This window comes from Lolium rigidum, chromosome 7 (assembly GCF_022539505.1).
Source record: "Lolium rigidum isolate FL_2022 chromosome 7, APGP_CSIRO_Lrig_0.1, whole genome shotgun sequence".
Classification (NCBI taxonomy): domain Eukaryota; kingdom Viridiplantae; phylum Streptophyta; class Magnoliopsida; order Poales; family Poaceae; genus Lolium; species Lolium rigidum.
In genome coordinates this window covers 232,094,718-232,120,291 of record NC_061514.1, presented here as the reverse complement: position 1 = coordinate 232,120,291, position 25,574 = coordinate 232,094,718, and the positions used below count along the sequence as shown (strand labels likewise).

Here is a 25,574-nt window from a genome sequence, read left to right as displayed (position 1 = left end):
ATTGATCATATCTACATTGGCTCTTGCGTTTAAATTACCTTATTTATTTCCATGAATTTGTTGTGCTTTGACTCCCATGTGTCTTCCTTGCATCTTATGGATCTAATTTGTCTATTCAAACTTTCTTAGAATTTTTAGTAGATATAGGTAGCGTGATGATCCTAGTTTTGTGCATTTTGTATCCATATTCTAAATCCTAGATAATGCACTAATCTTGTGGGAGCTCTCCTTTATTTGTTATAATTCTTAAACTTCTCTTGATCATTATCAAAAATTTGGTTTTGGGAGACATAAATTTTCTTTTTGGTACTTTGTGCCATCATAAAAAGTTTCGAGGGTTTGGTTTATTTGTTGGAACCTTGCTCTCTTGGGAGTTGGTTATCTCATTCCTTTGTGTTTAGGTTTAATTAGCCTCTTATAATGAGATAATTCTTTGGAGTCAATCTTGTGTTGATTTGATTCTTTGATATAATTTGGGCAACCATTGTCTCTTGATTTATTTAGTGTTTTGTCCAAATTGTATCTTTCTTTGGTTCTTGAAAGTATTGTGCATGCATATTTAATATATGTATATCTTATGGCATGTTTTACTTTCTTTGATCCAATATATAGGGTAAACTCCATCAAATCCTAATTTGGCTAAGATGTGCATGAAATTCATTTTCATATCTATATGCACATAGAATTGTGGAGTTTGTCCTATATGTTGTAGTGTGTCTAACTACTTTGGACCCAATTAGTTTGGGGACCATGTTGTACTTACCTTTGTGTTAGGTACAATGGATATGCATTGGATGCTTGTCTCACTCTTGGAAAGAAGTGGTGACTCAATGGTAACTTGAGGCAAGCTAGGATGGTCAACGAACACATATCTACTACATCCACACCAATGCTATCTTGGTAACAAGTATCTTCTCATGCATACTTTTCTTGTATCCAACCTTATGGTTGCATCTTGGCATGAATCTCTTGATTTGCAAATATTGTGCTTCTTGAAAAAGGTTTTATGAAACCTCTTTATTGTGAATGTGAGTAATTTGAGATGAGTGCATTTGTTGGGAAGTATTTTAAATCATGCTCATGATTCATTCATCCCAACTATGCCTATCTAGCAACTTTATTGCATATCAATTCCTCAAGGCTCTCACGTGTGCAATATAGATGAAAGTGCAAATTTAGTTATTTCTTTTGGTATCCTCGTTTGTGATACTTGTTGCCTTTCTCAAATGCATCCCAACTATCTTCTATCCCTTGTTGATATTTGTGATGTATTTTAGATGTTTGTGGTTCAAGTTCATGAATGTACAATAAGATAAAATTGAGCCTTTGGCCATGCTATTAAGCAAAAATTCTTATTGGTATATTGCATGACTTCGTCTTGGATATCATGCTATATGTCTTGTGTGTCTATTTTGTGTGTGCATGTTTCTTTGTGGATAAATATCTTAGTGATTTTGTCCACTTAGAGAAACTTATACACATAAGAGATGATACATCTCCATTTGATATCTTATTTATTTGTTGCATGTTGATTGGTCATGCTAAGCAATATAATTCATTGAAGACTATGATGATGCTTTTTTTGCTCATCCATATAATAGCCTTATAATACGCTTTGTCATGCCTTTCACATATTCTCTTGGTTGAGCCTATTATTATGGTGCATGTTACTTGTTGCTCAATCATTTGTTTGTTGCAAGTGTTAAGCTTATTTTTCTATCTATGATCTATTGCAAATGTTTGTGTTTTAATGGTAATAAGGAAGTGAGGATTCCATGTTATGCATATTGTATTCAAATGCAACATTTTAATTTATGCATGTACCTTGGGGAGCTTCCTCATTTGATTTAGAGCACTATCATTTGGTGATCATTAGAGTTTGATTCACTTGGTATCTTTTTTTAATGATATTATGGGAGTGATGATTCCATGTTTGTGCACTTTATACTCCAATGCAAGTTGTCTAGTTTTGTGCATAAACCTTGGGGAGCTTCCTCATATTATTTAGAGTAATCTTCTTGATCTTATGATAATATCTATCTTTCTTTTGGTATCTTCTTTGTGGTTCATTTGGTTGCTTGCTTCATTTTTTGAAGCTTCTAGACTTTGTTATCTTTTTACGATCTTTGATCCTATCTATAGTGTGATTCCTTTTGAATATTCGTCATTGGATACGTGCATTTGATTCCACTCAAATTATGAGAAATGCACACGCTATGGAGGAACTCTCACTATATTGACCTTCTAAATTTTTCACCCATTTCGGCAATTGGTGCCAATGGGGGAGAAGTTTGGAGGGTTTAAGGGAATTCGGTTATGTCTTTGCTTTGTGCTTAAGCATGTGCCTTTATTGCATTGCATCTTGTTGTTTTGCATAGTTGAATAGTTAGAGGAAACTCCACTAGGCTTTCAATGCCAATATATGCAATGAAAGTCAAGATCATTCACACACGCATATATTATGGGGGAGTTTGCTCTATATATTCAACTTGCTTGCTACTTCAATTCCTTATATAAACCCTCTCAAAGAGATTGTCATCAATTACCAAAATGGGGGAGATTGAAAGTGCATGGAGCCCCCATGTGTGGTTTTGGTAATTAATGACAATCCCTATGGACTAATGTTTGCATTGAGTTATATTTGTAGGAGTTGTCCATAGGCAATTCTTGAACCATATGTTGGCTTCAAGGTTGCAATAATAAAAATTTGATGAAGGATATCAAGTGTCAAGTATGTCTTGAAGATGAAGATGAAGTGAGCCCTCAAGTTACTTCAAGACATCAACATGTTTGTATTAGGTTGCAATAAGAAGAAATTGATGAAGGATATCAAGTGTCAAGTATGTCTTGAAGATGAAGATGAAGTGAGCCCTCAAGTTACTTCAAGACATCAACATGTTTGTATTAGGTTGCAATAAGAAGAAATTGATGAAGGATATCAAGTGTCAAGTATGTCTTGAAGATGAAGATGAAGTGAGCCCTCAAGTTACTTCAAGACATCAACATGATGAAGAATGAAGAAATGAAGTGCAAGTTCAAGATGAGCCAACTCGAAGAGTTCATAAGCTTGAAGCTTGCCATGGAGAAATGAAGTGCAAGTTCAAGATGAGCCATCTCGAAGAGATCCTTTGCTTGAGTCTTGCCATCCATATGGTGATCATGGATATGTGAAGATGCGCCAAATAAGAAGATCTCCCATGGTGAATTATGGGGGAGCAATCCACATGGTGGTCATGGTTATGTGAAGATGCGCCGAAGAAGAAGCTCTCCCATGGTGGATTATGGGGGAGCAATCCACAAGACTTCGTCAAGTAAACACAAGCAAGAAAGGTGTTCCATCTTGTTGAGGTCAAGATCGTCGTCATCGAGCTCAAGTGGAATGCGCAAGTATAAGGTTTGCTCTTGATAGGGTTTCTTTCTCACCGGTCTCATAGTGTAGTTGGAGACCGGTTTATAGTTTAGTTGTCGTACTATCAAGAGGGCTCTCGAGTGAGTAACTCGATCGTATCGTTCGGAGAGAGCTCAAACCTTTGCATCCTTGCATCATCTTTCTTGGTTGTTATTTGGACCTTATCCATGTGATGTTTTAGAGCTTGTGCTTATTCTCATGACAAGCTCTAGTTCATCGAAAACGGATTTCGCATAGATCACTTGTTGCGTTTTCGAGTTTGGTTCATCATCTTTCTTGGTTTTATTTGGATCTTATCCATGTGATGCTTTAGAGCTTGTGCTTATTCTCATGACAAGCTCTAGTTTATCAAGAATGGTTTTTGCACGGGCAACTTGTTGCATTTTTGAGATTGGAGATTTTACCGGTATGTCTTTTTTAGATAGGTCAAACCTTTCATCATTTGTTTCTATCCTACCTTGTTGGAATATGATGGTTTCCTGCATGATCTTGTAGAGCTTGTTCCTAGCTTCAAAACAAGCCCAAGATCATCAAAATCGGAGTCCGGATGCTAAAGTTATGCCCGTTTTAGTTTTGGTGTTTCGCGGTTTTACGTGGGGGGGGGGCGGATAATCCGGCCCGAATGGCCAATTCCGGGAAAATATCCGGCCAAATATCCGGCCCGAGTCCAGGGGCGATTTCGGGGGCGGATAATCCGGCCCGGGGCGGATTTTCCGGCTCGGGAGGCCCCAAACGGTCATATTTCGTCGGGAGGGGTATATAAGACCCCCTTCTTCCTCCTTGGGCTGGTTGGTTCACTCTCTCTCTCTCCCTCCATTGTTGTCCTTCAAAGCTTGCCCTAGTTCTTGATTCCTCCCATGATTCTTGCATATTCTTGAGGGAAAAGAGAGAGGAGATCTAGATCTACATTTCCTACCAATCAAATCCCTCTCTTTGTGAGGGGAATCCACTAGATCTAGATCTTGGAGAAATTTGATGTTCCTCCTCTTATTTGTTCTTCCTCTCTTATTCCCCCAATAGCTTGTGTAGCTTTGTTGGAATTTGAGAGAGAAGGACTTGAGCATCTTTGTGGTGTTCTTGCCATTGCATTTGGTGCATCGGTTTGAGTTCTCCACGGTGATTCGTGAAGGTGAAAGCAAGAAGGTTGTTACTCTTGGGTTATTGGAACCCTAGACGGATTCTAGGCCTTTGTGGCATCTTAGTGGTGTTCTTGGGGACTCCAATTAAGTTGTGGAGAATCTTCAAGGGCAAGGCCTTTGTGGCATCTTAGTGGTGTTCTTGGGACTCCAATTAAGTTGTGGAGAATCTTCAAGGGCAAGGCCTTTGTGGCATCTTAGTGGTGTTCTTGGGGACTCCAATTAAATTGTGGAGAATCTTCAAGGGCAAGGCCTTTGTGGCAATTTATTGGGAGCCTCCAATTAAGTTGTGGAGATAGCCCCAAGCTTTGTGCGGGTTCGGTGACCTTCCTAAGGTCCCATAGTGGATCGAGGACATCCCTTTTGGTGGGAATTCTCGAGGAGAATACGGTGGCCCTCGTGCATTTGGAGTGACTTGTCCTCCACACCGCTCCAACGGAGAGTAGCACTCGCAAGAGTGTGAACTTCGGGCTACATCGTTGTCTCCGCGTCACTTCGGTTATTCCTATACCCGAGCTCTTTACTTATGCACTTTACTTTGTGATAGCCATCGTGCTTGAATTTATATATATATATATATCTTGCTATCACATAAGTTGCTTGTCTTGCTTAGCATAAGTTGTTGGTGCACATAGGTGAACCATTGCTTAGAACAAGTTGTTGGTGCACATAGGTGAACCATAGTTTATAGGCTTTGGGCTTGACAAAGTAAACGCTAGTTTTATTCCGCATTTGTTAAGCCCATCTCGTAAAAGTTTTAAATCGCCTATTGACCCCCCCCTCTAGGCGACATCCGTGTCCTTTCAGAGGCCCCTGTGCTCCAACTCGGCATGCTCCCTGTGCTCTGTCCCAAGTGGTAGCGTCCCCGGCGATGGTGTGCTTGGCCGTGTTGCGATGCGTGGTCGCGGTGGAGAAGGAGAAGAAGCTATATCTGATTGCTTTTTCAAGTTTCAGATCTAGGATCGTTTGTGATAAATGCAGGGATTTGATTGTAAATTCTTTATTTGCTTCGGCCCCTTTTGTATACTGTAACTCCATCGTTGGTGAATGAAAATACTATCTTCTCGGTTCTTGGGGACCTACCCGAGACAGAGGCCGAACTACATATAGCCCTTTATTTAAAAAAATTCAGAATCAGTTTTAAAAAAATCTGAAAAAAATTATGGATGTAGTCAATGATGAAATCTACAAACGCAAAATCTTAATGTGAAGTTCTTTGTATTGTAGACTACACAAAAATGACAAAATCTCAATGTGAAATTCTCTGTTTGTAGATTTCATCATTGGCTGCAACTAGATTTTTTTCAGAATTTTTTAAAAATTAAAAATATAATTTTCAATTTTTTAAAAATAAAAAGCTACATGTAGCTCGGCCTCTATTTATCCACTATCGAACATACCCCTATTAAAAAAACTACGAAAACAAAGTCTACAAGATGCCTCGGCCAGAAGGCCTAGGATGATCGAGAACTCTTCCACGTGGGCGACTCACACCCTTGTGCTCCTGGTAGATCCAAAAGCGCACCATCCTCCTTAATTTTCTTCTCTACTCCGTAATAAGATACTACTCGGTTCTCCCTCTCTATGACCGATGGGCCCACCATCACAGAAGTAGGCCAAAAAAATCTAGCAGTACCACCTCCACGGCAATAACTTGGGGAATTTTATTTTTTGCCCCTGTTTACTTTGACACTCTACGATTTGCCCTCCATTACCTGGCGTTCCCTTTTTTGCCACGGATTACTTGGTCACTCGATTATTTGCCCCTCGTCAGGTTCGGCCCGTGTGCAATGACGAAACTGCCCAATATGTTCGTCCAGGATCTATCCCACCCGTTCTCCTCGTCTCTCTCGCCTGACACCTCCAAGTCCCCAATCCCATGCCGACGGCGAGCCCTCCATGGAGTTCTCCCTCCAGCCACAGTCCTCTCCCTCCCCTACCCTCCTAGCTCGCAGGCCCTGCGACGGACAGCACCGACACGACAAATGCAGCGGTGTGGAGATGACCAGCACCAGCCACCAGCTAGCGGCGCGAGCGGATCCCTTCAACTCGCAGACTGGCTGGGTGGGATGGGGCTGTCAAAGAGGACGGTACAGCCATGGCCGGGGTGCGCTTGCTCGTTGCCTTCTCTGACTTGTCCACAGGCCTGCTTGTCCATGACCGACCAGCTTGTGCTCCTCGGTGGTTCTACGCGCACGCGATGGGGTACCTGGTGGGCGCGTCCGGGTTCGCGGTGGGGCCCGCGATGGGTGCGGCGCTGCCCGGCGCTCGACGGGACGAGGTCATCTCCGCCGCCTTTGTGCACGTCGCCGTCAAGGGGAGCAAGACGAGCGAGCGATTTGGTTCCTCTGGTTTGGCTCGTCCAGTTCAAAGCATCCAGGCCTAAATCGCCGGCGGAGCAGTCGGAGCAGCTTGCTGGCGGCCCTAGTGGAAGAGCATGGAGTGGCTGGGGTACATCGATCTGCGGGTAGGTGCAGCGGCGACCGACAGACGGCAGCGCCGGCGGCAGCACCCTGGGTTCTTCTCGTTCTAAACAGAGGAGAAACGGAACTCAATTTGGTTTAGCTTCAGCCAGGGGTAGATTCGGCCTTCACGTGTTGCTTAGATCGTCAAAACAAAAGAAAGCAACAAAAAGGGGCAAATAATCGAGTGCCAAAGTAATTCATGGCAAAAGAGGAAGTACAAGGTAATTGAGGGCAAATCATAGAGTGGCAAAGTAAACAGGGGCAAAAAAATAAAATCCCCCAATAACTTCCGGTAGCCAAGTCTTCCCACTACTCGGTTCGCTTCTGATTCCACCACCACTCGCCATGGGACCTGCCGGCCAGTCTCGACTCCTCCTGCTCCTGCTCCTCGCCGCCACCGCCGCCGCCGACGCCGCGCCGGTGGATGAGACCTTCCTCCGCCTCCCCTCCTCCGCGCGGCCCCTCACCCCCAAGACCCCCCGCTCCGTCGGCGCCGACCTCATCCGCGCCCTCAACCTCCACCCCACCGACGCCTCCCCACGCCGCCCCGGCGGCGTTGGCCTCGGCAGCGACGCGGTCCCGGCTGGAACCCTCGTCGAGAGGCCGATCCGCCTCGCGTCTCTGGTGGCCGGAAGCGACGCCGACGGCGGCAACACGTCCGTGAGCAACCTCGGCCACCACGCCGGGTACTACCGCCTCGCCAACACCCACGACGCCAGGTGAGCTCACACCCTCCCACCCGCCCCCTCCTCCTCCTCCTCCTCCTCCTCCTCCTCCTACCGAGGACCCGCCTGTCTTGACATCTGACATTTCGGCGCACGTTTGCAGGCTCTTCTACTTCTTCTTCGAATCGAGGCGCCACAACAAGGAGGACCCCGTGGTGATCTGGCTGACCGGAGGGCCCGGATGCAGCAGCGAGCTCGCCCTCTTCTACGAGAACGGCCCCTTCCAGATAGCAGACGACCTGTCGCTCGTCTGGAATGAGTTTGGTTGGGATCAGGTAACTAGTATACGGACACCTCTGTGACTGTGGTAATCAACCGTCACGATATGTTTCTTAGATTGCGTAGATGCTGTTTGCTAATTCCTCTTAAGCTTAGAACTCCGTGTAATCTGCTCTCTGCTTCGATGCTGGGCCGCTGCAGGAATCGAATCTCATCTATGTTGATCAGCCAACTGGGACTGGGTTCAGCTACAGCTCCGATTCGCGTGATACCCGCCATAACGAAGCAAGCGTTAGCAACGACCTATATGACTTCCTGCAGGTAATGCTTGCTCATTTTGAGATGGGATGCACCTCAAGTTATGCCCACTGTTTCATATGGAGTTGAAATTATTTCCGCATGCATTCACATATGTATTACTAGGAATATTTGCGTCATATGAATCATAATCATTACCATTAATAAGGGTGCTTCCTACTGTGTTGACAAAGTTAGGCATGCAAGACCTTAGGAAAACTATAGCGAGTAGCCTTACTCCTGAGCAGTGGCGGAGCTTGAAGAATAACCATGGGCGGGCCAGCCTACAAGAAAACCTAAAACTAATGTTGTCAAACATTCCACTTCTCTAAGGTCCTTTCCATTGTTGTTACAATTGGTAAAATTGAAAAATAAATTCCGAAAGATTCCATGCTATCAAATTGCTAACAAAGAATTTAGGGGAAAAAAATACTCAGCGTGTAAATTGTAGATGAGTACTAGTTGACGCCCCGCACGTTGCTGCGGAAAATTGTAGATGAAATTTCTCCTAATAATAGTAAAAACAAAATTGATCAAAGATTCTAAAGCAGCCATAAATACTTCTTGAGAGGACTGAAGATTATTGAGTCAATGATTCCAAACTCTAGGCAAATACATCTTATGAAGTGTATTCTAAATAAACATGATTTAAAAAAAACATTAAAAAACATGAATTCATCATGTAGTAAAGCTAATGTTAATACCCACAACTGTATTGAAAAGAGCCTAGACCATAAAGTGGTGTCAGCAATAAGAAAACCACAAATAGGTTACACCTTTTGCACGGTGAAATGGTAAAGAAAAAAAATGAAGCTTTGTTTTTTGTTTAACAGGGCCCATCTACTTTTTACTCATTTCTGCCACAAATATATGATCCATTATATTGTTTGTCAGTAAAAATAGCACCCACGACATCTTTTTACATCAGATTAGATGTGGCACTGCAAATATATGCTAAAAGATGAGCTTCAAAACGGCTACCCAGGATCTCAGGTCTGGATCTCTGAAGATTTCTTTAACCGTGTCTGATACATCGGTAGCATCAATACTATCAAGATTAGTTTTATTTTTCTTAGGTTTTCTCATTATGTCGAGGTAATTATGCTATGTAGACATAACCCTGCAAAGAAATTAGATGAGATGGGTTAACTGTTAAGGAGCATCATAACAGATAGGGAAGAGAGCGATGTGAATCATATTACACAACAATACAACTTATTCTGATGGCAATAGAATTAGCTTGAGTAGTCCTTCATTCTGCTGTACCATTGGAGTACCTGACGGGCAGAAATACGTTGGACGGTTGGAGGACACCAGTGCTCTGAAGATGTCACCATCCTCTTGACCGCTGAAGCTGCAGGCATCAACAACATGCAATCGAGATGCGGAAGTGGTGGTGGAATCAGCGTCGCCCGGCCGCGCCTGGGAGCTAGATACCTCTCCGCTCGCATCCATTGAGAAAATGAAAGTGGAGCGATCTGACTTTAAATGGAGAGGAGAAATCATGGCTTTAAATGGGAATGGGAAGGGCAGAGGATGCATGTTGACGACTTGGATTTTATTGTGGTGAAGGGAAGATGAACAATACAATCTCGGTGAAGACTTACAGCATGGCATAAAATTCTGATCAGAGTTATTATTCACGAACTGAAAAGATGACATAGAGTGTTAAATGAGAAATATGGATAAACTATTTTGTGTTACCATCTGGTATAAGAATCGATGACTGGAATTGATTCAAAATCCAATCTAAGGGCCAAGGCTAATCAGGTGACGTGGACCTCTTGCATGTGCAACTTGCAAACATTAAATGAACATAGTGGGGATCAACTTTATAGATATTATAGATTAGCTTGATTTTGTTGCAGACCGGCCTGCTGGCAGCCCCATCTGGTGCCTATGGCTGCAGCGATCCCCTGGCTGCAGGCAGTGGCATAGAGTACTGGAGTAGGCAAGTAGTTGACTCCTGTATCATCCTGCTCCACCGATTCTCTCTAATTTCGCCTACTTTGTATTCATAAATCGCTACAACTAGCGGTGGCAAGGCACCTTCCATGATCACTCCTCTGTTGAGAGAAACTTGAGCGAATGAGTAAGAGTATGAGACAGTCTGGAAGAAAGCATAGCGGGCAGGTCAATGTGTGCTGATGGGCTGGAGAGAGAATGCATAGGAGTCAATATCCTTTTAGCCAAAAACATGGGCGGGTCACGGCCTGGGTTGGCCCCAACTAAGCTCCGCCGGTGCTCCTGAGCTACAATCAAGATGCAAAAGTGTCATTTCGTGTTTTTTCTCATAAGTTCATTTGCACCTTTCTGTACGCAACTTTGACAGGCCTTCTTCAAAGAGCACCCGCAGTACGTTGACAATGATTTCTATATAACCGGGGAGTCATATGCTGGGCACTACATCCCCGCCTTTGCAACTCGCGTGCACCAGGGGAACAAGAATAATGATGGCATTCACATCAATTTGAAGGTTTTATTATTAATTCTCTTCTATATTTTTCATTCTTCTTTTCCGTTATAAATGGTCTTGTTATGAATCCCGTCGCTCTATTATTTTCAGGGTTTCGCAATCGGTAACGGACTAACAGATCCAGCGATACAGTACAAGGCATACACTGATTATGCGTTGAATATGAGTTTAATCACGGAGTCAGAGTTTAACAAGATCAATAAAATTGTTCCTGCTTGTGAATTGGCTGTCAAGCTTTGTGGTAATTCCTGGACTCCATGTTTGCTCTACCACCGATAGTCAATTTAGCCTCTTGGTTATCACCACTGTGGAAATGCTGTCGAGTATGTGTTCATCAGCATCTTTGCTTGTTAGGGAAATTTGTTTTCAGAAAGGAAAAAAGATGTAAGCACTGCTCTGATACCCCATATCATGCATAACTGAAATTAATTTTATCTTTTGTTTCAGGTACCACTGGCACTGTATCTTGCCTTGCTGCCTATGTTGTTTGCAATACAATATTCAGTTCCATCAGGTTGATAATCGGGAATAAAAATGTAGGGTGGAATACAAAAGTTTATTTGGTTCTTTCTCATTTTTTGAAATTATCTGATTGATCACCCCGCGTTTGCAGTACTATGACATCAGGAAGCCATGTGTGGGGAGCCTATGCTACGATTTCTCTAATTTGGAGAAGTTTCTCAATCAGGAGTCTGTCAGAGAGAGCCTAGGAGTTGGAGATATAGAGTTTGTTTCCTGCAGCCCGACCGTTTATCAGGCTATGCTCTTAGATTGGATGAGGAACCTTGAACTTGGAATCCCTGAACTCCTTGAAGACAACATCAAAGTGCTTATCTATGCTGGAGAGTATGATCTCATTTGCAACTGGCTAGGTGAGTGCCTTACGACTTGCAATAGAAAACTCTCAAGAACTGTATGCTATAATTTGCTTCTGTTTGTCAGTCCATACATCATTTGATCTTACATTCTTGCTTTACACTGAGAACCATAGTGCTATGTTTTGTCATCTGATACTTGTGCTTTGCTTTGCTTCATTAGGAAAATTAACTGGCTTTAATATGTATCATAGAACTTGCATCTTGACTGGTTCCGTAGTATTAAAATTCTGGTGGAAGCACAATTTAGAAACACGTGATCACAAAATTAAGTAAGGCAAAGCATAATTGACTTAGTAGAGTTTATCTACACTTGGCTAATCACAGAAAGGGATACAATGGCGTTTTCATGTTGTGTTGTACATAATGGCAAAATGTTTATGACTGGTGAATGAAACAATAAAACAGTATATAGCTCAAAATGTACCTCCACTATTGGTTTTCCTGATTCTACCTATTCTTTTCCTGATGTGTATATATAATTTGTTTGTGATTTGGGCAGGAAACTCAAGATGGGTGAACTCTATGGAATGGTCTGGAAAGAAAGATTTCGGGGACTCAGCTGAGAAACCCTTCACAGTTGATGGCAAAGAGGCTGGAGTTCTAAAAAGCCATGGCCCTTTGAGTTTCTTGAAGGTTAGTTCTGGAATACACAAACTTAAAAGGGTACTCCCTTGCCAACAGTCGTTCTGGAAACAAACAATAACCACGTCAATATAGACACATCTACGTGTATAAAAAATATTCAGTATACAAAACAGAAAGAAAATATATGGAAATTATTGAGATCAACCAAGATGTACTATAAGTTTTACTTGGAAATCAACAGGCAATGCAACGAGGGTCATAGATCATATGCATGTTGCGCATTATGTTACAGCACATCATTTTGTAATTCACTCTGAAACTAACTCGATTTGTTCTTTTGACATGGTCAGGTCCACGATTCTGGGCACATGGTGCCGATGGATCAACCAAAGGCCGCCCTGGAGATGCTAAAGAGGTGGGTTTCAGGGAACCTTTCCGATGCGTCTGCAAGCTCCAAGAGGCTGGACTTTGCCATGTGATCTGCACATCGCGCAAGAGTAGCATGGCTCCGCCTTGAATCCGTGTAATGTATCTAGTGTGCGTAGTACCTTGGGACGATCTTAGGTGATGAGATGCTCGTTCGCGGCCATACATATGATATTTCCCTTGCATGGTGCTGGAGGAGCATGTAATAAAGGCCTTTCAGAGGATTGTTGCGGACAGAGAAGCGAATGCATGATGAAGGCTTGGCTTGTGACATGTGGACCGTATACTTAGTTTGTGCATTAGGCCCTTTTGTCCCTGTGCCAACTGCGTTGAGCCACATGATCAATCAGTGAGCACGAAGACTGACAAATTGTTTGTTTGCATTTTAAGGAATCTGTGTATCTGATAAGTTATTGAACTGTGTGACATCTTGCCGAGGTTTACCATGACAAATTTCCCCAAGTACACGTTCAGCTACAGTCACTAGTATAGCAGTGGCAATTTTATGGTAGGGAATGGCAAATTAACTAGTACAGCAGTGTATGCATCTGTTCAGATACAGTCGCTAGGAGTCTGTCTAGGACGAAGTGGAATGAGGTGTAGCCTGGTTGCTAGAACGGGTTCTTCCTCCTCCCGTCTGTTTTTTTTTTTCATTTTTTTAAAGTAGATTACGAAGGATGCAGAAATAGCCAGCGAGGCAGTGACAACGAGAGGGCTCCTGTAACTTCGACCCCAGGCTGACACGCTGCTACAGCCTGCAGAGGTGAAACGACCCAAGTACCACGTCGCCGAAGCTGACAGCCAAGGCAGTGAGGCGCCGGAAGAACCACGCTGCGTTTTCCTTCTAGACCCGTAGTATAATGTAATCGTCTGCACACACATACACATCACCCACTCAAATCTGTTTCAATGTGACACGACGCAAGTCATGAAACGAAGCTCTCCTTCCCTCCAGGTAGCCCACCTCATCGATGAGTAGATCCAAACCACCTTTTCTTTACCATTTATAAACATAAAGTCGCGAGCCACTCCGCATTGAGACATTCAAAGATTTCATGAATAGATTGTCATAGAAAATGAATCAGGGAGAAGGTAGGAATGGCTTGGATTGGAGTTAAGCTGGGGGAGTGGTTCACCGGCGCCTCCAAGGTTTGCTCGGTTTGAGCACAAGCCTGTCCTAGCATAAACTTTGGTTACCTCATCACATTGCCAAATTTTGTTAGTAAAACTTACGAAAAATAAACTATAATTGACAGAGTAGATGGCATTGCCCAATAATTGGCAACAATACAACCCTAGACCAAATATTTAATCATGACCAAACAATTGGTACGGTGGATTAAGGAGAATTACTAAAAACAACAAACTGATTTCAAACATTGAGCAGCATATAAACAATGGATGTCGATTCTTTTTTTCTATCATCGAACAATCGAACAGTGCAACTAAAACATCAAGTGAAACTACACCAACAGTCATTACTACGCTTGCAAAGATTACAAACCAAGGAATATCGATAGCATGTCCTGCGTATACTTCCTATTGCTTTCATCATCACACAAGTCTGCATAATTTTTCCGCCTACTGTTTCTGTCATTGCGTAGGGTCTGTAGGTAAGTTCATGTAGTGGCGCATGTTGCTCCAACAATAGACCAGGAGCAAAATTGTAAACCAGAAAGAAAGAACCTCCTGTTCTGCTTAATCTTCTTTCTTCTCTTTCTTCGGCACAGGCTTTTGGTACATAATTATCTGACTCAAGATTGTACCATTTGTCGCGATGCCAATTACAGAGCCCATAAGAACTTTCCAGGAGTCAAGGGTCCACAGGAGTACAGCAATAAGAAAGCAAATACATCGAATAGACAGCACTGATTATTAATTGTATGTACATTATTGATTGTATGTACGTAGGTGTCACTGATTAAGTGATTATTGATTACTAATACCATATTCTTTCAAAAAGACTCGAGCTACGTATCTTCCAGATAAACTCAAACTAACAGGATTTTGAATGAGCAAATCAGTATGAAAACTCAATACGTTCACTAATCATGTATAAGGGGAAATAAAGCATATTGCAAATAATGTACATAAAACGGTTAGCTTGTCAAGAAGCAAATAAAACAGCTACATCAGAGTAAAGTAATGAGCTCTAATCAGAACCAAAGGATACCACTTAATGGAGTCTTCTCCTGGATACTGGTAAAAACTCTTACTGCATCAGAAAGGAGCATTAAATAATTAGCCAGCTTTCAACGATATATATAAGGAGAAACTTAAAATAAAACTCAATGAAAGAAAACAATAACCAAAGGCCAAAAGTACTTTGCCAAATAAGAATATGAATGGTTTGAGTCATCAATCATCTTAGTTGGAGTATTCAGTATTACAAAATTCAACGATGCTAATACTATTTTAGTTTCACAGCAAGTAATATCATAATGAAAAAGAACTGCAACTCAAAAAATGATTGCTTCAAAACTTCTTGCCAAACTATTCAAACTTACCAAGGGAACCAGCAAAATTCATGAAACAAGTCAGGAAGCTTAGCTCGCCAGTGCTCTTATTCTGCATAACACCAACAACAGATTTATAGTAAAATACATCTCGTCACATAAAAGAAGGTTTGGAAATAGTTTACTAAAAGGGTACAATAAAGTGCTAGTCACAACATATGTGATGTCATTTATCCTGCTGATAAAAACCAACTTGCTACAAAAAAAAGAAGCATATATAGCTTGGAGTTGTAGGATGTAACAGAAAATAAACAACGTACTGTGAAATTTTTCCATATCTGCGGTACTCTGGCACAAAAGAAGATGGCGTGCTGTGAAGCCTGCAAAATATATTTAGCTCCAAGATCAAAAGATGAGCTCATACAAAAAAAAGTTAAAAGTGTTACACGACAGAAAATTCCATTTGCTACTTACATAAAGGAGTTCAAAAAGACCTGGATCAATTTTTCCAGCCAAAACAATCGGAGCTAATCCACAATATCTGAACAACCACTGTTAGGGAAAGCAGGTAGCATAAATAATTAACTAATAAAATCAGCATAAAGTTATTAAATTCAACTGATTTGCCAAAAGAATTCCATTTGCGTTAGCATATACTTGTTGCGATACCTAATATTTTTAATAATAAATTCGTGGAAAAAGGATACACCAAAGCTTTTATCCATGTTTTGCTTCCCATCGGTGGCGAGTAATAGTAAATGATTGCAATTAAGATTATTGCTGCAAGCAAAACAGACATTGGTTATAAATATCGCTGAATATTTTCTATGCAGCTTTATCAACAGAAAAGATAGTAATGATATTTCACTACTCTCAACTTAAACCATTAGGTCAAAGACAAACCTTGGATCAACAGAAAAGCTAGCTCTCCATAAGCTGAAAAGGGCAGTCCTTTATGAATACAATATGCCAGAGCAATTGTGTAGCCAATGAGCTCAAGCTCAAAGGATGCAACACTAAGTCCTCTAACACTTCCATGTTTTAAAATCTTCAGTATCTGCAACAAAAAGCACCATATTAAGTAAACATCAAAAAAGAGAAGGCTGTCTATAGAAGCAAGAATTCACAAAAATGATCACCGGAACAACTTTTGCAACTGAATCATGTTCTACATTTTATTGTAATTATAGATGCAATTTAGGAAACATCCAGGTGCAGATCATTCAGTAAGTCATGGATGTGATAATGTGATCCTATACGCTACTTTTTTCCAACATTTGATCTTAAATAACCTAATCTTACGAAGACCACAGATCATGTTTGCCACGCGAGGGCTTCAGCTAGCAGCACATAGATGAGAAAGAGAATCAATCTCTAAGTCGCTGCTGGAAGAAATGGTGGGAGAGTTATCAAGTTGCCACGTAGTGGATATTATGCCGAACCCGCGGACCTCTAAGGCGCAACTCCAGCTATGGAGGGATTGCCGCACAACAGCTGCAGGGGAAGTAGTAAAGTGGGAGGGATAATAGATCTGTTTATTTTCTGCTTTCCTTAAGGAGCTAGAGGTTGGCATTATATACCCAACGTACATGACTTGAGGCCTGAGGCCAAAATCCTAACAAACATGGAAAGGACTAAAAAACTCAAAAACTAACTATTGAGATGAGATCATATTTAATTAAAACAATAGAGATTGATTCTTTTTCCCATCTATGCGCTGCTAGCTGAAACCCTCACGTGAGAAGACAACTGCAATCTCTTCTTTGACGCACAGCAGACAGCGGAAGCTGAGAAGGTGGGTATTGCCTCCTTCCATCTCGTGGTGACGTGACTCCCAGCAGTGGTATGGCCAGGACAAGGATGTCTACGGCCAACCGCCATGGCACCAGCTTTTACCGCGTTGGTTAATACCCGATGTGGTCCACCTTCCTGCAGCAACACCCTTGGCAAGCTCATCTCCCTCAAGTGCAAGTGCCTGGTGGCAGACTTCAACAAGCCATACAATGCCCTACTTGGTCGTGCGCTGCGTCTACCAGCTGCCCAGCAGGTGATGATTTACAACACTACTCTCCAGGAGCCTATCACACTCAATGTGGAGATGTGGCGGTCAACTTCTCTCCTGGAGGCAATGAGTTCGGCGTGCAGTTGTGAACGCCAGGAAAACTGGATACCCCCAGCTCCAGAACCAGCTGTGAGAGCTGCCAATGGTCTGCTTCTGGACGCTGACGTCCTCCCTGCTCCGGCTCACCTACCACGAGGAGTGGCTGCCGCATGAGCTGGGCACCAACGGTGCATGCTATCCCAGGCAAAGATGGTAACCTGCCAAGCTCAGGGCCTATGTTTCAACTGTGAGGAGCAGTTTGCTCCAGGTCACCGCTGCAAGAAGTTATATATGATGGCGGTAGATCCAGTCCTCGATGATGACAATGCAACTGATAATGGCTGATTTCTAGCAGCCTTATCCAGCTTATCAGCTCGATGACGAGCTGACTCACCAGGGGGGAGAAATGTCACATGAGGGCTTCAGCTTGCAGCACATAGATGGGAAAGAGAATCAATATCTATCCTTTTAATAATATAGGATCTTATCTCTAGAGTTACTTTCCAAGTTAGCTTAGTCCTTTCCATGTTTGTTAGGACCTCAAGTCATGTACGTTGGCTGTATAATGCCAACCTCTAGCTCCTTAAGGGAAGCAGAAACAGATCTATTATCCCTCCCACGTTACTTCTTCCTCTGCCTCTGTTGTGCAACAACCCCTCCACGGCTGAAGAAGTGCTTTAGAGGTCCACGGGTTCAGCGTAATATCCACTACGTGAGATGCTATTGTGTTTACCATCTTCATGAGAGGTTGAAAATTTGGCAATAGATAGGCCTCATACTTCCACAGGCTTTTATATACTGCAATCCTAATTTATAAGATTGATCGACTAACTTTAAAGGTTTGCAAATACAGCGGAGCATGTCACACCCACTATATCAGCAGTTCAGCAGCATGCACTTTCCATTACTACACTCCTACATGATACTTACAACACTGGTTGCCTGATTATCTCAATACATTAATTGATTAAATAAGCATAAAAAAATCTATTAAGCAGGTCACTACCAGTCTACAATGAAGTGCCAAAAATTCTGGAACCCTTTCTGCTATTGTAACAAACCGTGCTATGCAATACTCATAAACAAAAAACCCATTTTGTCGATTCCTCCTCAATGCATGGTTCTGTGACTTATCCTTTCCATTGCAATCGTTGGCGACAACAAAACGACAAACAAAAACTCGGATAGCCTTCCATCTTTTAATTAATTTCCAAAATTAGGCATAAGTATACAACACGTAAAAAAAATCAAACCCTGCCATGGGAAGAGGTGAAGAAGCAAACGCCTGCACAACCCAAACTAGTTCTTAATTCATGACAATAGATACAGGCACCTGAGGGATCTTGGTGACAGTGGATGTAGCGATCATGAAGTACCCAAGGACCGTTGACAAGAGCGGTAGTAGGGAGTCCTTGGGAGGGATCTTTGTACCCAGCGATGCTGACAGGATGTAACCTATGTCCATGCCCAATATTTTCACTGTTGTCCCAGTGGCTGATCTGCTTCCATTGTTCATGTCCAAAGTCTCAAAACTTTGGAAACCTGGCAGCGAGCAGGTTCCTGTCGAAGGTTTCCGTACGCAACAAGCCATCATCAAGGATGAGGGTTTCTTTGAAAGTTTTAGGATGGGAGCTGTAGGGATTGTAGGGCATGTTTTTCTGTGAACTGGCCAAGATTGGGCTGTACTAATGGTGGTGACAGAACAAAGCATGGGGAACCCAGATATCATGTTCGGCAATGAAGTTCTAGATTCAAGCAAGGGGCTGAGAAGCGAGAATTGCAAATGCCTGTGAGCTGGGAGACTTGTATTTCTCATGGGCAAGGAAGAAATTGCAGACTTCCATGCCCTACAGATAAACAATCACAAGGATCACGCAGTCACTCAGCAAGCAAACAAACAAAGAATTTCGCTGGTGGCTTCTCGATTCTCTGGTTTTATGCAAAATTTCGCACAGGGATCTCGGCATGCCGTGCAAAGGTCGCGGCCAAGCTAGGCAACCAAACAAACAGCCTTTTATGCACAATTCCGCACGCCATGCTCACGTAAAGAAGATGAAATCCCCCTCACGCCCACTCACCACCAGACGAGCTCACAGATCAGAACAGGCACACACAGAACGCGCATCTTTGGATTCATATGGCACAACTATCTACGGGTGACAAATGTTGTAATCTCGAGAAATCCAGGGAAAGCTACCTAATTGGGCCAGGCGATAAAAGGCAGTAACGAACCTGCGGGAGCTTGACGGTGGTGGAGGCGGCAACGATGCAGTAGCCGAGGAGCTTGGAAACGAGCGGGAGAAGGCATTCTTTCTCCGGGATCTTGGCATCCGAGAGCGCCGACAGGACGCAGCCGAAGTTCATGCCCAGGATCTCCAGCTCCATCGTCCCCAGATTCACCTTCATCACCATGCGAATCTCCAATTTCTCAAGTCGCTCACCTCTTGTACGTCAATGGCGTCTGGACTCCGACGGCGTTGCTGTTTCCCCACGGCGTTGCTTCTCCGTGTCCCCTGGCCGCGCAGGATAGAGAGAGAGTTGGCGTGCAGAGGAGGAGGAACAGCGATGCCCTCAATTGGGCTGAAATCACCCACGACTTTGACTGGCCCATTGAATTTCGTTTTTCTTTTGTAGAATCGACTAACCCATAGTATTATATACCAGGATATACTATTATACTATATCACATGTACTCAATTTGTTCCAAAATAATTGACATAACTTTATTTAGATATAGATAGTTTCGTTTCTCTTTTGTAGAATATCGATTGACCCATATTATCCCCTAAAAAAGCATATACCATGATATACTATTATACTATCATGTACTCCATGGGACTATGGGAGTACAAACCCTAAATTACATAGGGTGAGACACCTCTTATTAACATAGTTTTTGCCATGGAACTCTGTGATTCACACTTTACATGCAAATATTTGGTCAAGGTTTCATACATATGTATTAGGGTTAGGGGTGGGGGGAGAGATAGAGTGCGCTACGAAAGAGAAAGCAATGGAAGGCCGATAGAAAGTGGGGAGGATTAAGTGTTGCGCTACGTAGAATTCATAACTTTTAAGATAGTACAAGACAAATACATGCAGAATTAAAGTAGAGGGATGTTTCTACAAAGTTGTAAATTGCAATGTGCCTTTTCTTGGCGAGCCTATATGAAATTCAGATAGCTCTGAAGATACTTGTCAAATACCGCAAGATATCAATGATGGCTCTCGCATTTAAAATAGTAAATTCGGTGATAAATGGGAGGACGCTAGAATTCTACTAGGATCGGTCCTCGTAATGAAACTTTGTGATTTCACACTTCACATGCAATTTGTTGGTCGAGAATTCACCACTTAGGAATATACAAATGTTTCGAGAATTACAAACTTCTAATAAAAAATTCATGGTTGAGGGATGGAATTTGAGGCCCGAGGAGGATACAAAAGGAAGCAAAGAGTGGAGCAATGAACAATATTATCCACGGCGTTCAACGATGGTACGAGTCCTCCGTGGCGTGCTTCCAGAACCTCGCTTCCCCTTCAGTCGGATCGCGAGCGTGGGACAATGGCGTCGATGATCAAGCTTCGCTTCAATGTCTTTTTCCTTTTTAGTGCTTGTTCTTCGTCACCTGTAAGTCTGTTTTTCAGCATTTTGTAAACTCTGGCCGATGTGGGCTTTATTAATTTAAAGTCGGGCTCGTGGAGCCTTGAATCTAAAAAAACAATATTATCCACCATCTGATTGTGCACATATGCTAGATTCAATCCCTATGCAATATCGGAACATAATGATTTTTGGCAGCATGAACCCTGAGGCAAGAAACAATGCAGATCCAACAATAACAACGTGCACAGTAGATCCCGTGTACGCCAGAATCTCATTTCTCATTAACCTGCACATTTTTTGAGAGACTATACAAAATTCATATATTTCTGAAGACATTGGTTAAATTCCGAAATATGTCGAAGACAACTCATCATACATTCAAAGTGGTGCACACAAGTATGATCCATGGTAATTCGCAAAAAATAAAAGTATGATCCATGGTAGGAGTGTTCAAACCCGGTTCTAATTCCAAAATGAGACGTGCAAACCAGCGAGAATTGCCGACACCCCTAATCCTTAGTGCTCCCGTTCTGGGTCAAGCCATTGTCATGTTCTGCATTTTTGGGAGGTATTTTTTTCCTCCCTGATATCTTTCTTTTTCTTCTTCAGAAATTGTATCAAGGTAGTGGAATACTTGTGTCAAACTTCATCTAATTTGTTGAAATAAAATACTCCTAGTATTTTATATTTTTGAATGACAGATTGCAACAGCACATAGTCAGTATCACCTCCTCAGCTCTTTAAAACTCTTTTACAAGAAGCAACGACGTTGGATCTTATCGGCTGCTTGGCGTCGACTAATCACCTCTCCATCATGACTATAAAACATGGTTATTAAACGCTTGATAACTGTAGCTATCTCAATCAATATTTCTGTCACGTTGCATCTTCTGCAAGAAGGCACGTCACTTTTCTCTCTATAAACAGCATGATGGAGAGGTTTCGTTTGCTCTCAATAAAGAAAAGGCCACCGTTTCTACCATTCATTTGCAACTAGCAGCAGCCCCCGATATCTTTTTTCTTCTTCCCAGATACGTCATGAAGAAGCTCATGTCGTTTAAGAGTCTGCCAGTGTGGGATCAAAATAACGACCCAGCAGCTGTTTATTCGAAACACTTTCTGCCTCAACAGATAGTGGCAGCAGCGTACAATTAGCACCAACCTTCAGCTGCGATGTAAGCCTCTGTACTTACAGCAGTTGACAATTTTGCAAGCAAATTACCTTTGCAAAGTCGATATCAGTGGCTAACAGCGGAGAAAATTGTGGCCAAGCTTGTTATAGTCAGTTCCATTTAGAGAATGTACATATCATGTTATTGCTATGACAAAAACGTGCAGCTGGAACAGACATAGCCCCCCACCCCAACGGAAGACTGGCAAAAGGAAGAAAACCTCTATGTATACAGACTATTTTTACGATATAGATTGTGCGCACGGGTATTCGACATGAAAATACACCAGGTGCGCAGCAAGTTTATTTACATGTGTATATGGTCTATATGAACACCACCCCTGCACAGTGGGCAGGAAGCATTCCTTTGAAGCCAGTTGTCGATGCATTGCACGTGGAAAATGTGCTCGCACTGAGGCAAGGCTCTCACGAATTGCCGGCATCCAAAGTCCTGGATAGTAGTATAGCACGTCATCAGTACAAGAAACTTCATTTTTTTGGCTGCTAATGTGAGAACATACTAACCTGAAGGCACACTGAACAGCAGCTCCTATCAGTATCCTGACCAGAGTTGGTTGCAGAGCTCAACCTGATCGCTGGGATCTTGTTGATCAGATCTCTTGACATGCCACCCGTATTGCCAGTTTCGAAAAGGTCATTGTTGTCGATGAATGGTGTGCTCAGTAAGCTCATCTGCGTTACACAAAACATTGAGTGAGACCTAGCATGCAACTCCCTTTGAAATCACATAGAACCTTGCAAAGTTGCAATCAGCACCAGATGCAATTATGGTTGTCGTGCCTAGAAGTTAATGCTGCTGGCACTATCTGGTCCTATAAAAGTAGATAGAGTATGTACACTGAAGGGGGCACTCTATGGTCCTATAAAACAGATAGTGCGAAATGATCGCTCACAAGTTAAATCTTGAATAATTTGTAATCTATTCAACAGTGCACATCATTATCAAGATTATTTTTTCTTAATTCAATACTGTATCACACGTACTTATGTAAGGTATTTACACCGTGATAACACCACTTTCATGCATTATATACAGATTGGTGAGTTTGGTTTAGAAGTTCTAGACCAAGGTTAATTAGTAACAGGTTCTGATGGTGCAGCTCAGAAACAAACACAGTGTACCAAAGTGACATTTGACTATTTATGTTGCTAGATAGATAGCCAAAAGGCATGGTTTGCTTATTAGTTTTAAGATAATGGCATATAATCATATCTGACGATTTTCATAATTTAGATGGCACAAACAAAGAAAATTAAGGTTTGATCTCTCTGGCACCAATAATCAGTTACAATTTTAGCCATGAGAGAGCAATAGGATCATACTGCCAATCATTATAAATTTAGATCTACCTAAATGAAGAGCTATACCTGGCTTTGCACAGCACGCTGCAGTGCTGGACTGACTTTCTCCCAGACAATTCGCCCACTGAAGAGGCTAGAGATGATGTCAAGCTGAAAGAACAAACATATAACATCATAATGAGTAACAAATTGACTCAGCTTAGGAATTGCTGCTTCAACTATTCACAGAAAAATGTAAGCTCTTATTTTTTTTGTTGAAGAAACTAAACTCTGTTTATGAATTGCTGCTTCACTTATTCACACAAAAATGACGATAACATAGCAACAACTAATGGAATGCAACATCATTTCCTGGAGTTACTTGTAGCATATGTTTTCCATGGTTTTGTAATTTCTCTTCAACTGAATAAGCTCGAGAAAAAATCAGCCACCATAGAAGATTCCACAACTTTCCATCACACACATCTCATGCTTACGCTAGTCGACATCGTAGTGAGGTATATGTCTTTGGGTAGGTACATGAAAATGATCTTTCACCTTTTGTCCAATGCATAAGAAAAAGAGGAGCCCACTAGATAACTCTGTACTCACCACAAATGAGGATGCTATGTTTTCCGGATTCACTGGATCTCGAAATTTCGATGCAGGACTCAACAGCCTCAATAGAGAAGACCGCGCCAGAGACTGCTCCCACGCCGGCTCCTCGGAGAACACCGCTTTCAGTGGACATCCCCATGCAGGCACCGATGAAGATCCCAACCAGTGAACCCACTGCATTATAAACATAAAAGAAGGAAAAAAAAAGTAACAATAAGAAAATTTTCAGATACAAATTGTACCAACTTTTTTGACACAATAAAAAATTCTCATGGAACAATTGCAATACGCAATGAATTCAAACTTGCAAGCAGGGCCAAGACAGAGAACCTAAATAGAGGGCAATGGTCAACCGTGAAGCGATTAAAAATATTGAAGCGGAAGCTTTTTAAGATAGGCTTAGCATATGTCATGACAGAAGTGGCAAAGAAGTTTCGAAATTTCTGGCCACAAGATTTGAATTGTTCCCAATTGGAGCAAATACGAACCCCAGCAGAGGGTAAACTCCAGAATCCCAACAATAATAACTGCGCCTAGAGCGGCAGAACAGGCAAACAGGGAAATGAGCAATCAGTCCCCTAATTAACGACCGATGAACCAATGAATATCCAAGACGAAGCATCCAGAAACAAGAATCAATCTTGGGCAGCCCAAAGTAAATAATCTGTAATCGCACACGAAGGCTAAGGGTAGCAAACGTATTGGAGCAGCAAGCATTGACTGAGCACAGAAGGGAGCCAAAACCAGGTACGTACCGACGGCGAAGACGCAGGTGAGCATCGCGCCGAGCGCCCACCCTGCCGCCGCCAGAGCCGCGGCGGCGCAGCTCCGGCACGATCTCCACACCGCACCGATGCGGCTGCAGGAGGTCAAAGAAGCGGCGGCTGCGCCGGAATACGAAGAAGAAGGCACCCAATGATCCATCAAGGCCGGCCAGCACCGTCGCAGGATCCAAGAAACTTGGCAAGCATGCTACGAGGAGCGTGGAATGGTTCGCGCACGGGGGTTGGCGTATATATACCGGTGGTGGAGGAGAGGGGTTGGAGAGAAATCTTGAGGGACAAGGAGGTGGGGAAGAGTCCCGAGTGGAGACGAGACGAGGCAGGAGGAGGGGATAGAGGAGGAGGAGGAGGCCATGAATGGCAGGGAGGGGAGGGCAATTAATGCGGGGCAAGGAAAAACCGTCGTTCCCTTGAAGCGTGCGATTCATGAATGGGTTACTTTGGGTCGGTCAGGGTTAGGGCTGCGGCACGCTGCCTGCCTGCCTCATTCTTCGCGTTTAAGCTTGACCAAAGTTCAGGTAATCAAGATTATCAAAAGATTTAGCTGTCCAGAGAGTTCAGGTGACCTAGCACCGACTCTGAAAATAAAAGTTAACCATCAATTTAAAAGAAGATCTATTTTTGTGGCACTGGATTCATATGGCATGTGACTATCAACCCATAGGGAGCGGGTATGTAGGATTAGAAAAACTACATGTATTTTTTTCTTCTAAAATACACCATGAAAATGTGTATCATATTTTAACAAAGGAAGGTGTTGTCTTGAAAGGGCCAACAATGACGTGCATTGTACGTATATGCCCCGGAGGCCCGTGCCCTAGGTAGTGACGACAACTCCAAAGAACACCATGGATAACAAGGTCAGCCCTTTGAAGGAAAAGGGCGAGGCCGTGGACCTAAGTTTTCCCTCGTTCCTAGAGA

General features: G+C 42.6%; 3 protein-coding genes across 3 annotated transcripts; 1 reads left to right on the top strand and 2 right to left on the bottom strand.

Annotated features, from left to right (window-relative positions):
• Positions 1-7,340: 7,340 nt before the first annotated feature.
• LOC124669643 (serine carboxypeptidase-like) lies at positions 7,341-13,029 on the top strand. The gene is made up of 9 exons (XM_047206218.1): positions 7,341-7,729; positions 7,839-8,010; positions 8,156-8,275; positions 10,584-10,727; positions 10,818-10,968; positions 11,175-11,263; positions 11,341-11,599; positions 12,105-12,238; positions 12,541-13,029. Exons 1-9 carry the CDS (start codon positions 7,356-7,358, stop codon positions 12,667-12,669), a joined length of 1,572 nt encoding a protein of 523 aa, XP_047062174.1. The 5' UTR covers positions 7,341-7,355; the 3' UTR covers positions 12,670-13,029.
• An 849-nt stretch (positions 13,030-13,878) lies between these two features.
• On the bottom strand, positions 13,879-19,720 carry LOC124669644 (mannose-P-dolichol utilization defect 1 protein homolog 2-like). Its single transcript, XM_047206219.1, has 8 exons — positions 19,406-19,720; positions 15,976-16,129; positions 15,780-15,852; positions 15,547-15,613; positions 15,393-15,452; positions 15,124-15,184; positions 14,790-14,831; positions 13,879-14,418 (listed from the first exon to the last, which is right to left on the bottom strand). Exons 1-8 carry the CDS (start codon positions 19,583-19,585, stop codon positions 14,315-14,317), a joined length of 741 nt encoding a protein of 246 aa, XP_047062175.1. The 5' UTR covers positions 19,586-19,720; the 3' UTR covers positions 13,879-14,314.
• Positions 19,721-22,034: 2,314 nt separating this feature from the next.
• Positions 22,035-24,904, bottom strand: LOC124675946 (NEP1-interacting protein-like 1). The gene is made up of 5 exons (XM_047212034.1): positions 24,627-24,904; positions 23,855-24,045; positions 23,341-23,424; positions 22,477-22,644; positions 22,035-22,402 (listed from the first exon to the last, which is right to left on the bottom strand). Exons 1-5 carry the CDS (start codon positions 24,793-24,795, stop codon positions 22,259-22,261), a joined length of 756 nt encoding a protein of 251 aa, XP_047067990.1. The 5' UTR covers positions 24,796-24,904; the 3' UTR covers positions 22,035-22,258.
• Positions 24,905-25,574: the final 670 nt, after the last annotated feature.

What these genes read in the sequence shown, in the direction of transcription:
- LOC124669643 (XM_047206218.1), top strand. Translation starts at nt 7,356, where the DNA reads ATGGGACCTGCCGGCCAGTCTCGACTCCTCCTGCTCCTGCTCCTCGCC. An exon ending in ATGAGTTTGGTTGGGATCAG is followed by an intron (nt 8,011 to 8,155) that starts GTAACTAGTATA and finishes GGGCCGCTGCAG; the next exon opens with GAATCGAATCTCATCTATGT. An exon ending in GCATTCACATCAATTTGAAG is followed by an intron (nt 10,728 to 10,817) that starts GTTTTATTATTA and finishes TATTATTTTCAG; the next exon opens with GGTTTCGCAATCGGTAACGG.
- LOC124669644 (XM_047206219.1), bottom strand. Translation starts at nt 19,585, where the DNA reads ATGGTGATGAAGGTGAATCTGGGGACGATGGAGCTGGAGATCCTGGGC. An exon ending in AGCTTTTCTGTTGATCCAAG is followed by an intron (nt 15,853 to 15,975) that starts GTTTGTCTTTGA and finishes TTTTGCTTGCAG; the next exon opens with CAATAATCTTAATTGCAATC. An exon ending in GGAGAAGACTCCATTAAGTG is followed by an intron (nt 14,419 to 14,789) that starts GTATCCTTTGGT and finishes ACTCCTGGAAAG; the next exon opens with TTCTTATGGGCTCTGTAATT.
- LOC124675946 (XM_047212034.1), bottom strand. Translation starts at nt 24,795, where the DNA reads ATGGATCATTGGGTGCCTTCTTCTTCGTATTCCGGCGCAGCCGCCGCT. An exon ending in CACCTGCGTCTTCGCCGTCG is followed by an intron (nt 24,046 to 24,626) that starts GTACGTACCTGG and finishes TTTATAATGCAG; the next exon opens with TGGGTTCACTGGTTGGGATC. An exon ending in TCATTTGTGGTGAGTACAGA is followed by an intron (nt 23,425 to 23,854) that starts GTTATCTAGTGG and finishes TTGTTCTTTCAG; the next exon opens with CTTGACATCATCTCTAGCCT.